This window comes from Trachemys scripta, chromosome 13 (genome assembly GCF_013100865.1).
Source record: "Trachemys scripta elegans isolate TJP31775 chromosome 13, CAS_Tse_1.0, whole genome shotgun sequence".
Classification (NCBI taxonomy): Eukaryota; Metazoa; Chordata; order Testudines; family Emydidae; genus Trachemys; species Trachemys scripta.
Genome location: NC_048310.1, coordinates 11,771,102 through 11,783,733, shown reverse-complemented (window position 1 = coordinate 11,783,733; position 12,632 = coordinate 11,771,102). Strand labels below are relative to the sequence as shown.

Here is a 12,632-nt window from a genome sequence, read left to right as displayed (position 1 = left end):
TCATGGGTTCTAGTCCTGTGTCTGCCACAGACTCACTGTGTGTGTCACAACCTATGAGAGTATCAGTTTCTCCCACATCAAAATGGGAATAAGGCTTACTGGACTCTTGGGGGCAGGCTGCGGGGCTTCATTAATGGAAGTTATTTGAGATCCTTGGATGAAAGGTGCCCTATAAATGCAAAGCATTATTATGTTTTCCTTGTGCTTCCCTCCACTTCCGCTTCAAGTGGAACAGCTTTATTTAAAAAAGTCGTTACAGAAAAATTCTGGAATAGCATTAGAAAGCTTTGTGGTTCTGGTTGGGCAACAGCCAGCAGGGTCAGAGCGTGCGGTCTGCTGTGGCGTGTTTGTGTGCGTCGTCATCTGAGATGTGATTTCTTTTGAGGACATCCCTACTGAATGGGTTTTTCTTTTTTTTATGAAAAAGCCTAGACAGGATAGACCTGAATCTGCCTGCATGACTGGCAACACAGTGCAACTATTTCCACAGGACATCTGCTATGGCCTCTCCGGGGGTTGGTCCTTGCTCAGGGTGAGGATCCATAAACATTCTGCAAAGCTCAGGCCCACTCGGCAAAGCCTCACTGACGCAAATAGCTCCATTATCTGTGAAGAGTCGCTCATGCCAGTGAAGCTTTGCGGGATTGGGCGGTCCTAGGGCATGCCTGCCCTGTAGTACCCTCTGCTGAGTTAGTATGGAGCTGTGTGTCTTCCCTCGCTCAGTTTCCCTTCTCAGGTAGTCAATAACGCCATTTCAGGCACTCTTGACATTTGATTCGATAGTACCCTTCATAGGGCTTGTTTATTACTTATACCAAAAAGGGCCATAACAAAAAGTCCCAAATAAACAAAAGGTGCTTCTGGCTCTCGAGGTTTCTCTGAAGCTTGTCATCTAGGTTGTTCCCAGCTCTCCTGGTTCTGGACAGCAATGTACATCTCCGTCTCTGTCTTCCACCACTTAATTCACAGGCTCAGCGGGTTTGGCAGCCTTCGGCTGGTGTCTGCTCCCTGCTGTCTCAGGACCCCGCAGCAGGCTTCTTGCTTCCCACAGTGTCGGCAGGCATCTGCCCTTCTATGAGGGAGGGGGCAGCATTGATGCTGGTCCCTTCTCCCAGCTCATTCCTTACTGTCTGGGGGAGAGGGGAGCCTTGCCCTGCCCTCTCTGTGAGGTTCCAGGCTCTTAAAGACACAGGAACAGGATTCCTTCTGAATGCTATTTCTTCTTGGGATCCCCTTTCTTCTCCCCCCCATATCTCCTGAGGCTTTGTGTATCAGGCACCCCCAAACTCTTAAAGGGCCGTGCCACATGGGAGGAGGACAAACTACCTAAACGTGACACGAACATTACCTGGATTGCAAGGGGGGGTTGTTAATTTAGAAGCACATTTTGCATCCAAACACATGCACATTTTACATCCTTAAATGGACCTGTTTCTGCTCTTGGGCCACAGCCTCCCGTCTCCTTCTCCCCCCCCCCCCCCGCCGCCGCCCCCCAAGTGCTAGTTATCGCTTGCTCACGAGTCAGTGCAGGTAAGAGGACAGATGGCTTAGCTTTGGCCGAGTGCTCGCTGATGCAAACCAAATTGCTCTGGTAACCAGCTGATGGGTTTCAGACTTTAATTGAGGCTTTCAGTGAGCTGCTCAACAGTAAATAACATTATGCTGACAAAAGCAGCAGTGTAACCATGGACAAAGGTTCAGGGTAGCAGAGTTCAAGCCTCTCGGGGATGCTGTTGTTTTTGATTTCCCACCATCATTCAGAAATCCTTTAACATTGTTTAAAGACAGCAGTGCGTCATGTGAGCACATTAAACCCCTTTGTCCTGGAAAGCTGGAGCCAATACAGAGCCCTTTGGATTCTTTGCTTGCAGCTGCCACGGCGTGTGTGCAGAGGTAGCCTAACCTCGAAGCTTCCTTTTGATCGCTGTCCGGCTGGCATCAGCAGCAATTGTTGTAGGTCTCTCTTGCATGGCAGGATGTTCAGTTCCCTCTTTCTTCTCCTATATACGGCTTCACATCTGAATGGAAACCATTTCTGATTTATTTATATCTGCACGGGAGAATTTGACGGCTGCAGAAGGGTTTGCGTGGTACGGTCTTCCCACCGAACAGTACGGTTCTCTGCAGCAGCTCCCCTTCAGACTGCAGCACCTGCCCTTTGAAGCCACATTGCTGTAAGCCTTCTGAGTGGGGGTGATGAAGGGAAGAAGAGCCGAATGTTGGGGGAGGAGTGGATGAATGGGATGGCCCAGCTGGTTGCTTTCTGTTGGTCTGTCATCCTCTGGTTTCTGCTTTGAATTTAATTTGCTTATTTCCTAGGACAGAAGTGTAAAATGTCAGTGTCGAAAACACTTTGCTAAGCTTGCTTTGTTTAGGATGCTTTGCGCACTGTGCATAATTAGCCAAAAATTAGTAGTTTAGGGTTATCGGGCTGACTGATCAGCCTAGAAAGATTAGATTTTATTCCGTGCTGTAGCCAGGGAAACTATAGAGAACCATTAAATAAATAAGTGAAATTAAAATCTCTATGGGAGCATCATGTTATGTTTCCTAAAGAAAGACTATAATGATAATAATTAAACGATGACAATGTGCTCAGTAATTTAGAAGCCCTAAAGGGCTGCTCCAAAGAGCTTTCAAATCTAAAGGCATTTACTCCCCTCTAAAATCTGAAATATCTTTAGTATCCAGGGTGGGGTTTGTGTTTTTCCTGTTTCTTTTTATTTTCCAATATCTTCAAAATGCTTTGCAAGCCAGAGTGGCTGCTGTTGGGCTTTTTCATTTGTATAAATTTAATTAAAATGAAAAGTGTATTTAAATCACTGATTTGGAATACTTCATCAGCCTGTGTATATAGCACTAAGGCCATGACTCATCGTTGTGAAGAGCCAAAACTTGGTATGTGAGATGTATTCTCCCTTCTTTATTGTTCTCCCCTTGCATTCTGCTACAATTGGAGTAGATTGCGCTCTTGTATTGACCATTAAAGCTGATGCCACAGCGGGAAAGAAGTGATTAATAAGCAGATAGCTACAGATCATTCACCGATGATTCTGGAAGGACTGCGCTGTATTAGTGAATGGGCGAAATGCTGATTAACACATCAGCAAAGCATTTCTGAACGAGAATGCTGGAGAATTGTGTCTAGATATCAAATTTCTGATTCTGATCTGTAGCCTACATACCAGTGTTAAATTCATAGTGTGCGTTAAGGGAGTGATTTTTCAAAGGGCCTGTATTGCAGCTGCTAAATGTGTGGGTCCATTTGTGAGTGTGTGTGCGTAACTCTATGCTTTGTGTACAAACTGAGGAACTGTCTATCCATATGGTTTACTCCAACCAGAGGGAAAATGTATCTGGACTTCATTGAACACGTTGGTCACAGGATCAGATTTGTAAACAGACATAAATGAAACAGGAAAACGAGCCATAGCAAAAACTCCTGGGGGTGTGGCAGCTAGGTTCCAGTTGTCAGTATAGGCTATGCTCTTTCTGGGCCTGTGAATTGGAATGGAGATTGAGGATTGTCTGTCTGGACTAATCGGTATTGGTTTTTAAGGTACCCATCATGATGACATGGGGTGATATTTTTACTCTCATCATCATTTTGTTAGGCTTCTAGAATTCTATCCAGTTACTCTTGGGATTTTGGAGGGTGGGGTTTTCCCCAAAGATTACCATATATGAACGCAACACAGTCTATGCTATAATCATTCATGGGAGCATAGCTATTCAGAAGGCAAGAGTTGATCCTCTGCTGATCTAGCTTGTGTGTGTGTGTGTGTGTGTGTGGTGTTGAAAACTAGTAGATTTTGAAGTGTGTGGAGATTACCAGGAATAATATAAAAGTGTACGGGGACCATCCATTGATCAAGGTATTTACTAGAGCGGGGCGAAGAATGGAAATGCCATGTCATGAAGGATTTCAAGATTTTTGAAAGATTTTTGTTCATGACACCTCCAAAACTTTGAAATTTTCTGCAAAAGAAAGTTCCGGAAAAATTCTCGATTTGGGTTGATGAAAAAAGTTCATTTTGATATTATTGAAATGCTTTCTTTCAATTTTTACTTTTTTATATTCTGTCATATAAAAAACATTTAAAATGGAAAGTCATTTCAAAAGGAAAAAATGAAGCTATTCTAAAAATACTGAAACGGGATGTTTAGGAACTTTTTCTTCCTTTTTTTCCCCCTCCAAAAAAAAAAAAAAAAAAAAAAATGGACACGTTTTTGCAAAGTGTTTAGATTTCAACTGAAGTATAGTCTCCAATGGAAAATGGTTCCGGCAAAGTTCTTCTGACCAGCTCTAGTTCTGAGTGAAGAATGCTGAGATTTTTCTAGAATCATAATTCATCATTTGACTATGGAGGAAAAAATCATATGTAGAGCAATAGCGGGTTTTTTACTATTCCTAGCAATTAAATGCAATTATTTACATTTTATTCAAAAGGACATTTGGCTCTGAAAAGGGTACAATTGCTGTTATCTTCCACTGGGCTTCAAGGACAGGGGCATTTGCAATATATGGATGATTTGAAGCATACTTCAGTGACAGATAGTTCATCTTCTGAAACTAGGGTTGCCAGGCATCTGGTTTTTGACCAGAATGCCCAGTTGAAAAGGGACCCTGGTGGCTCCGGTTGGCAACAGCGACCAGGCCGTTTGAAGTCTAGTCAGCAGCGCTGCGGGGGCCTGGGGCTAAGACAGGCTCCCTGCCTGCCCTAGCTCCGTGCAGCTCCCGGAAGCAGCCACCAGGTCCTTGCGGCCCTTGGGCGGCCAGGGAGACTCTGCGCACTGCCTCCGTCCTGAGTGCCGGCTCCACAGCTCCCATTGGCCAGGAACTGCAACTAGTGGGAGCTTTGGGGGCGAGGGGACCACGTGGAGCCTCCCTGGCCACTCATGTGCCTAGGGGCTGCAGGGACCTGGCGGCCACTTCCTGGGAGCTGTGGTAAGCGCCACCGGGATCCCAGCCCTGAGCTCGCTCCTGCACCCCAAACTCCTCATTCCCAGCGCCACCTCAGAGCCCACACCCCCAGCCGGAGTCCCTCTCTGCACCCTGGAGCCCCTCTCCGCACCCCCAAACCCCTGCCCCAGCCCGGAGTCCTCTCCTGCACCCAAAACCCCTCATCCCTGGCCCCAGTCCAGAACCCATATATCCCCCCGCACCTCAATCCCCTGCCCCAGCCCAATGAAAGTGAGTGAGGGTGGTGGAGAGCGAGCGACAGAGGGAGGGGGAATGGAGCAAGGGGGGGCAGGGCTTCAGAGAAGGGGTGGAGCAAGGGTGTTCGGTTTTATATGATTAGAAAATTGTCAACCTATCTGAAACCAAAGCAAAAATGTGGCTGCCATAACCCATTTCTTCCATGGAATTATGAACCCGCAAATTTATACACATGGAGGTTGTTTTTCCCCCTTGAAAGAGTTTGAGCACTGCATTTTTCTTTTTTAAAAAATAAATAAAAGATGAAATGTGAAGAAGTTTTAAAATAAAGTTTTAGGGAAGCCACTGTTTTCTTGCAGTTTCCTTACCATGACAGTCTCACAATGGTATGTGTATGGTTATTTATATTTTCTTGCAGAAAAAGATTTACAAGTACAAGAAAGTGCTTAGTAACCCAAGCCGTTGGGAGGTTGTTTTGAAGGAGATTAGGACACTGGTGGACATGGCGCTAAACTCTCCACTACAGGATGATTCCATCCATCAAGCACCACTGGAGATTGTCTCAAAGCTGCTCTCGGAGGTAAGACCATGAGGATGTTCCCATCTTGTTGCTTTCTCTTAGGAAAAAACAAACACTTAACAACCTGCCCCCACCCCAAACTTGTAACTCAAGTTCAAAATTCTGCCCTTGAATATGCACCGTGATTCCTTTTGATTCCAGTGGCCCACTCCCTAGGTGGTGGTAGTCGATAACTCATTCATTATGGGTCTGATCCATAGCCAATTGAAGTTAATGGCAAAACTCCCATAGACTTATAAATAAAAAAAAATAAAAAAAATTAATGGAGATATCCTATCTCTTAGAACTTGAAAGGTCATTGAGTCCATCCCCCTGTCTTCACTAGCAGGACCAAGTACTGATTTTTCCCCAGATCCCTAAGTGGCCCCCTCAAGGATTGAACTCACAACCCTGGGTTTAGCAGGCCAATGGTCAAACCACTGAGCTATCCTTCCCCAAAACCAGAGGGTTCTTCATTGGGTTCTTAGCTGGGCTCTATTTGTATGTAACAGACTAGATCATTCTCACAACAGATCAGTGGGATGTGAACACTGATAAAGCCTAATAAGCAGCTCTTTTCGTGTTGCAATTTCAAATGGAGATATCAGAGGTTTTAGCCTCCCCCATATCTGTGTCAAATAGATGGTCCACTTCTGTGCAGGTTTGATATCATTTGTCCCCATTTTTATTTTGTAGCATTTGGTGCTGTATTTAACCGGTTACTCGCTTTGAAATGGGTTTCCTTCTTACTCTTAGCAACTGTTCTCTGGTTGTTTCAGTTCTGGTACAAAAATAAAATGTGATGCATGTCAGAATTTTGTATCTATTGGGTAAAGGGGGTGAAGGGTAGGCTGCACTTTTGTGTACATCTGTGTTGAGCAGAAAAAGAGCTGCTTTTCCTTTGGTACACTAAGGTTGCAGCACTATTGTAACCTTGTAGCGCCTTGTGGAACACAGAGAACATAGGGAAATACTGTATTGGAGGAAATTGATGCAGATCAGTTGACTTCAGCATTGCTGCACGCAGAGCTTTGGAGCGGAGCTCGGAGCTGGACCGCGGAGCAGCTCCGGAGCAGTGGATCTGCAGGTTTTTGCCTGGAGCTGGAGCGGAGCCGGAGCACAGCTGGTGGTATATTTGGCTCCATGTTAGTAGGCAGGAATTACAGGCAAACTGCTGCAGTTAGTCCTCCAGCCATGGCAGAGAGAGACAAGGAAAACCTTTTATTAACTCAGTCTGTGGAATTGAAAGTTTGAAATTTAGAAAACATTTTTTAAGAAATGCCCCTCACTAGTTCAGTCTTTCCATTAATTTGTATCTCAGGGAGCATCAACATTTAGCTGAAACTTCCTGGCTGTAAATCCAGGGGTCACGATCCTGTAGGTGCTGAGCACCCCTTTGTGAGAAATGGAAGTGAGCTTGGCCCCGATAGTAAGTTATTGATAACCTGCATTAAAGGAATGGTTTTAACAGAGCCTGATTTTATTCCTGTTAGTGATTGCAGAATCGGACCTTTTTCCTTGTTCATTTGCATCGGCTGAGGTGTGTGCATTGACCGTGTCAGTTTCAAAATAAAGTTAGCTCATTGATTTCTTCTGTTTAACCTTTTCAGAACACCAACTTAACCACTCAAGACCATGAGAGCATTATTGTGGTGAGTGTCCTTATGTCAAGTTTTGGAGGGTCACTCTGTGTTTCAGATTTTCATTTTGCCCTTGTTTTGGCTTCTATTGTGCCTGCTCCTGTCCCATTGACATCAGTGGCAGCTTTACCATTGACTTCAGTGGGTGCAGGGTCACACCCGTTTAACCCATTCACTTTTTCACATTTCTATTGTCCCCTTTTTCCTGTTTGGTATAAGTAACAATAAAAGATCCCAGATTAATGTGTATAAAACTCCATAGAACTTTAAGGATGAATTGTCTCCCCGCATGGTTGCACACTGCAAATGTTAACATCTGCACCTGCCAAATTTGACCTCTCAGAGCCTGTGGGCCCCATGGTTTTCTTCGGGGGCTAGTGTGCTGTTGTGCTTTTGTGCACACTCGGGCTAGACTGTGGAAGGTGTGTGAGCACGTGTTTGCCCTTGCAAGTGTGGGAATGAGTGCGTATGCTTTTACCCGTGTACACAAGGGGATATGAAAATGCTCTCTTCAGTTTTCTCTGATTACTTACAGTGCATTTATTTGGTTACATAAATAACTGAAGCAAAAGGTAGCCCTCCTCCCCATGCAACCAAATATGAAATCTTAACAAATCCAACAATTGATCAGAGGTAAAAATTGCTTCTCAATCATTGTAATTTAATTTCAGTTGCTGGCGATTTCCAGGAGATTTTCTTAGTAATCTAATCTAGTACTTCACCACCACCTGATCATAACATGTCTCCATGAATCTTCCTGCAAAACAACATGACATAAAATGTAGCCACTGCTAGGTGTGAATTGCACTTAACTCCTGCTCAGGACTTTAGCTGGTATCAGTCATTACGATAAGTTTCTAAAGTGGCAGTCACTTTGCTCAGAAGTCCACTATGGATTTCATTTTACTACAGTGCTAAGGTTAATTTAGACTTCCTGTTGCTAGTCAGTGATAATTGTTATTTGAGGGAAGGGGAAAATCTTGGTAATTAAAAAAAACAAATAAAACCTCCCAATTATTCTGGCTTTTATCTAATTCTGAAGATTGTGCCTCAGTCATTAACAGAAATACAATTTCTGGGTTTTTTAAGCCCCTTGCAAATATAGCAGCAGCCTTGCATTATTCTTATTATTTATTTACTTAGTAGTAGTGGTAGTTGTAAATATTTGTGACCTCAGTGATTTACCTATATGGATAAAGCCATGTGCCTTGCCCTAGATTTAGCTAACAGCCTGATTCTCATTCCAAATTGCCAGAGAGTAACAAACCAATTCTCCGCCTGGTCTAGTTCCATATCTTTTGGGGTGGAGTGGGGGTTTGTGTGGAATGCATGTGAATTTAGTTCTGGTGAAAGATAACAGATGGGCAGCCCTGCAAAGCAAAGCTCTCTCTTTATCCACAGGACAGGCATAGGTTGAGCAGAGGAATGCAGGCTTCCTCCACACTGTCCTTGTTCCAGAGAGATTACTGACTGGGGAATCTCCATGGCCCAGTCAGCTCTCGGCCTCTCTGAGACTGCCAATTCTGGTTGTCTCTTTGGGAAGTGGACACCAAACAGCAATTCCCATCTTCAACTACTTTGATCTGATAACCTCTCTGTCAACAGGCAGGCATAAAACCCTCACCGTGACTTTGCAATACAATTTATCAGAGAGATGGAGGAGGATGGATGCTATAGCAAATTATTATAAAGATAAATTCAGGTAGAGCCCTTAATGTAGGTAACTGTTGAATATGTAGCAAGGATATTATAGTCCAGCTGAATATTACAGCAAGAGTGCACCACTTGTATAGTACTGTAGTAAGAATATATTGCTATAAGGCCATGACCAGTGAAGAAATAAACAGCTGTAGGGAGGGGGATTGCACAATACCCAGCTCTAGCTGCTCCAGTGTTATGTAAAATCGAGGCAGCTCTTTGCAGGTGTGCTTGGTTTTCATTCCAGAAGTTCATGTTAATCTTCTCCTCTGGCTGAGTGGGTGTTGTGATTCATGGTGATTTTGATGGGCTAATTTGAACTGAACTCCTGTGGGAAGGCCTAAATAAATAAATAAATAAAATCAAACAGGCTGCATTAGCAAAATCCCCAAATGCCATCCAGGTAGAATGCCTGTCGTTCAGAAGTTTAATACACAAATGTCTAGCTGCTTTGTTAAAGAGTTTTACTTTTTAAATTAGTACCGGGAATCCCTTACTCCAAAAAGCCTGAAGGCATCATCATGTACGGAGAATGCATTGTTCTAGTAATGCTTTCTAATTTACAAAGGAGACAGCAACAACATAATTTCATTACACGCACAGTGGCAGGTATGACTTGTAATATATTTACAGTACATAACCACATCAGGTTGCCTAGCGATGGAGAAAGAGAGGTTGACCTGAACTTTTGGAAAGTTAGAGTCATGTTTTTTATAGAGTGTAGTGTCCACAAAAACAGTAGTGTCATTGTGGTGATCTTGGTAAAATGAAAGGAAATCTGTCATTCCCTGCAAGCGGGGTCTGTTTTGTACTGGCTAGTAACATCTGAGCATGAGCTCATTATAAAAGACATAACGTGTATGTGTTTAAGTATATTTTAGAACCCTTTAAATAAAGTGGCAGTGGCACTTTAATCATGAGTCAGATTCATCCCTAGTGTAATACCCCTGAAATCAATAAGTCCCATTCTGTTCTCCTTTACACTGGTGTAAAATCTGGAGTAACCTGTTGTCTTCAGTGGTGTTACTTTTGAATTTACACTGGTGAAACTGAAAGCAAAATTTGCCCAATGGGCTTACAACAAGGATGAATTTAGGCCCATAATTTAAAAATAAAACAAACCCTAGTTTCCTTATTAACACTTGGGAAAAACAAACCACATTTCTATTAGTGGTAGATTCTGTTCCAGAAAACAAAACAAACTCCCCCTAAAATCCTAAATATGTAACTTAATCCTAAGAGCATCTAATTAAATTTAGAGAGACAAGGTGGATAAGGCAGTATCTTTTATTGTAATGCTATCTATAATGTCGATACTTACCATGTTGTGTTTTATTGTAAAAGATATTACCTCCCCCACCTTCTCTCTCTAATATCCTGGGACCGATGCTGCTACAACACGGCATTAGACTAAATTTATGGTCACCTTCTTATCCAGGTCTCTGTTTTAAAGAATTTTAAAATATACTCACTCCTCACATTCTTTTATTAGGGCTGGCCTGTGTGATGAAGTCAAATTGAAGTATGCTAACTTTTTATTTTCAAGGCAATTGCACCTTTGCTGGAAAACAATCACCCTCCGCCTGACCTCTGTGAATTCTTCTGCAAGGTACTAAGAACCGATTCGTTGTCTGAAGTCTCATTGATGTTTTGTTTTTGTTAACCTCTTGAACTGATTCCTCCAGTTGGTTTCTATCTTTGATTGATGGCCAGCAAGATCACTATTCTTAATGGGCCAGACTGTAAAATAGTATTAAACGTCAGGAATATAATCCTCAAACTGTGACACAGAGTGATGTCTTATTGTATGTCCCATTGCTAGTGTAAGTGCCACTGGAACCAGCGGGTTCTGATGGATCATGATGTGGGGCATACACTACACTGTCCTCTTCCTGCAAGCTTGTGTGTGTGTGTGTGTGTGTGTTACTAGGGTTCTGGACTTTAGATCCCAAGGTCTTTGAATTTGAAAAAGCTGCTATAACTTTAATTTTCCTCTCTAAACTGATTTGACATTTCAATTGAAAGTCTAATTGCTAACAGTTGAATATATGCTTTTCATCAGGTCCCTTTGATTACTGGGTAATTCATTTGTAAGGAAAGACTGTCAGATTGGCGGATTCAGAAACTTATCAAAGTCATTCACACATTGTTATTAACCACCTGTAGGGCCAGTGCCTGCCCTCTAGGGCATGTGCATCTAAAATCCCAAATTGGCTCCAGGTGACTAAGGGCAAGTCTACACTTAAAACGCTACATTAGTGCAGTAGTGTTTTAATGAAGACGATGTAAGTCAATGGGGAGACAGCTCTCCTGTTGGCTTAGTTAATCCACCTCCGTGAGAGGCGGTAGGTATGTCTGTGGGAGAAGCTCTCCTGCCAACATAGTGCTGACTACACGGGGGGTTAGGTTAGTATAACCATATCACTCAGGGGTGTGTGGATTTTTCACACCCCTGAGCAACATAGTTACACTATACCGGTATAAGTCTGTAGTGTAGAGCAGACCTAAGTATATTATTGATTAATGTTGTAGTCTCAGGTTTTAGACAGTGATTTGGTAAAGGCTAGGGTTCCTCCAAGCTCCATACGTATTTCTGGTTTCTCATTGCAGCACTGCAGAGAACGCCCTCGGTCCATGGTTGTCATAGAAGTGTTCACACCGGTGGTACAGAGAATCCTCAAACACAACATGGTAAATATCGATGTTGTATGAATTTGGTTGGTTAGGAGAGCTATCACTGTGACCCCTTACGTATGAATTGGCTATCTTTCTTGTCTATAATGCACCCATCACCATGATGCCTGGTCATTATATGTGTGTACACTTATGCATTGTAGCCATGCACTACATCTAAGGTGCTTACCTTTGGGCACTCAGATTGAGATTCTCAAAAGCATCTAAGCTAGATAGACACTAAACTCACTTAGGTGCTTTTGAAAATGCTACCCTCAAGTCTGAAAATGTTGACCTCTTATTTTTATTTGTATGTACACCTTTACCCCAATATAACGTGACCCGATATAACACTAATTCGGATATAACGCGGTAAAGCAGCGCTCTGGGGGGGGGGGCGGAGCTGCGCACTCCGGCGGATCAAAGCGAGTTCGATATAACGTGGTTTCACCTATAACTCAGTAAGATTTTTTTGGCTCCTGTGGACAGCGTTATATCAGGGTAGAGGGGTACTTATTACGAGGCATGTCAATTAATACCAGGAAGTGCAGCCATCTCGGGTGGAGCCCAATAGCTGGTTATCACTTCCCAGCAACACTAATGGCTGCCTGTCTTGTTCTGGAACGAGAAGATGCTTTTATGTGCTCTTTGAAGGGTACTAGTGCTGCTAGTACAGTTTCTAATTTGCATAAGTAGATTTTATTGCACTAAGCTGCAGTTTGCTATGATCCCTGGAATGGGTTTCATGCTTTTATAAGTGCACAAAAGGTTTATTTTCATTGTTATAATTATAGACGACAGCCACAGCCTTTCTGGGTCACAACATACATCCCAAGTGAAACATTTCATGTTTCTTATTTATACAACTCTTTTCTTTTTTTTTTTTTTTAACTCCTAGAGT

General features: G+C 43.1%; 1 protein-coding gene across 4 annotated transcripts in view; it reads left to right on the top strand.

Moving 5' to 3' along the window:
- The window catches only part of CMIP (c-Maf inducing protein), a 174,635-nt gene that overhangs the window by 128,337 nt on the left and 33,666 nt on the right, over positions 1-12,632 (top strand). For all 4 annotated transcript variants that reach the window (XM_034788074.1, XM_034788073.1, XM_034788076.1 and 1 more), the window contains exons 4-7: positions 5,580-5,741; positions 7,331-7,372; positions 10,605-10,667; positions 11,669-11,749. In XM_034788074.1, coding sequence (XP_034643965.1) covers positions 5,580-5,741; positions 7,331-7,372; positions 10,605-10,667; positions 11,669-11,749 — 348 coding nt within the window. The remainder of the gene's footprint in view (positions 1-5,579; positions 5,742-7,330; positions 7,373-10,604; positions 10,668-11,668; positions 11,750-12,632) is intronic.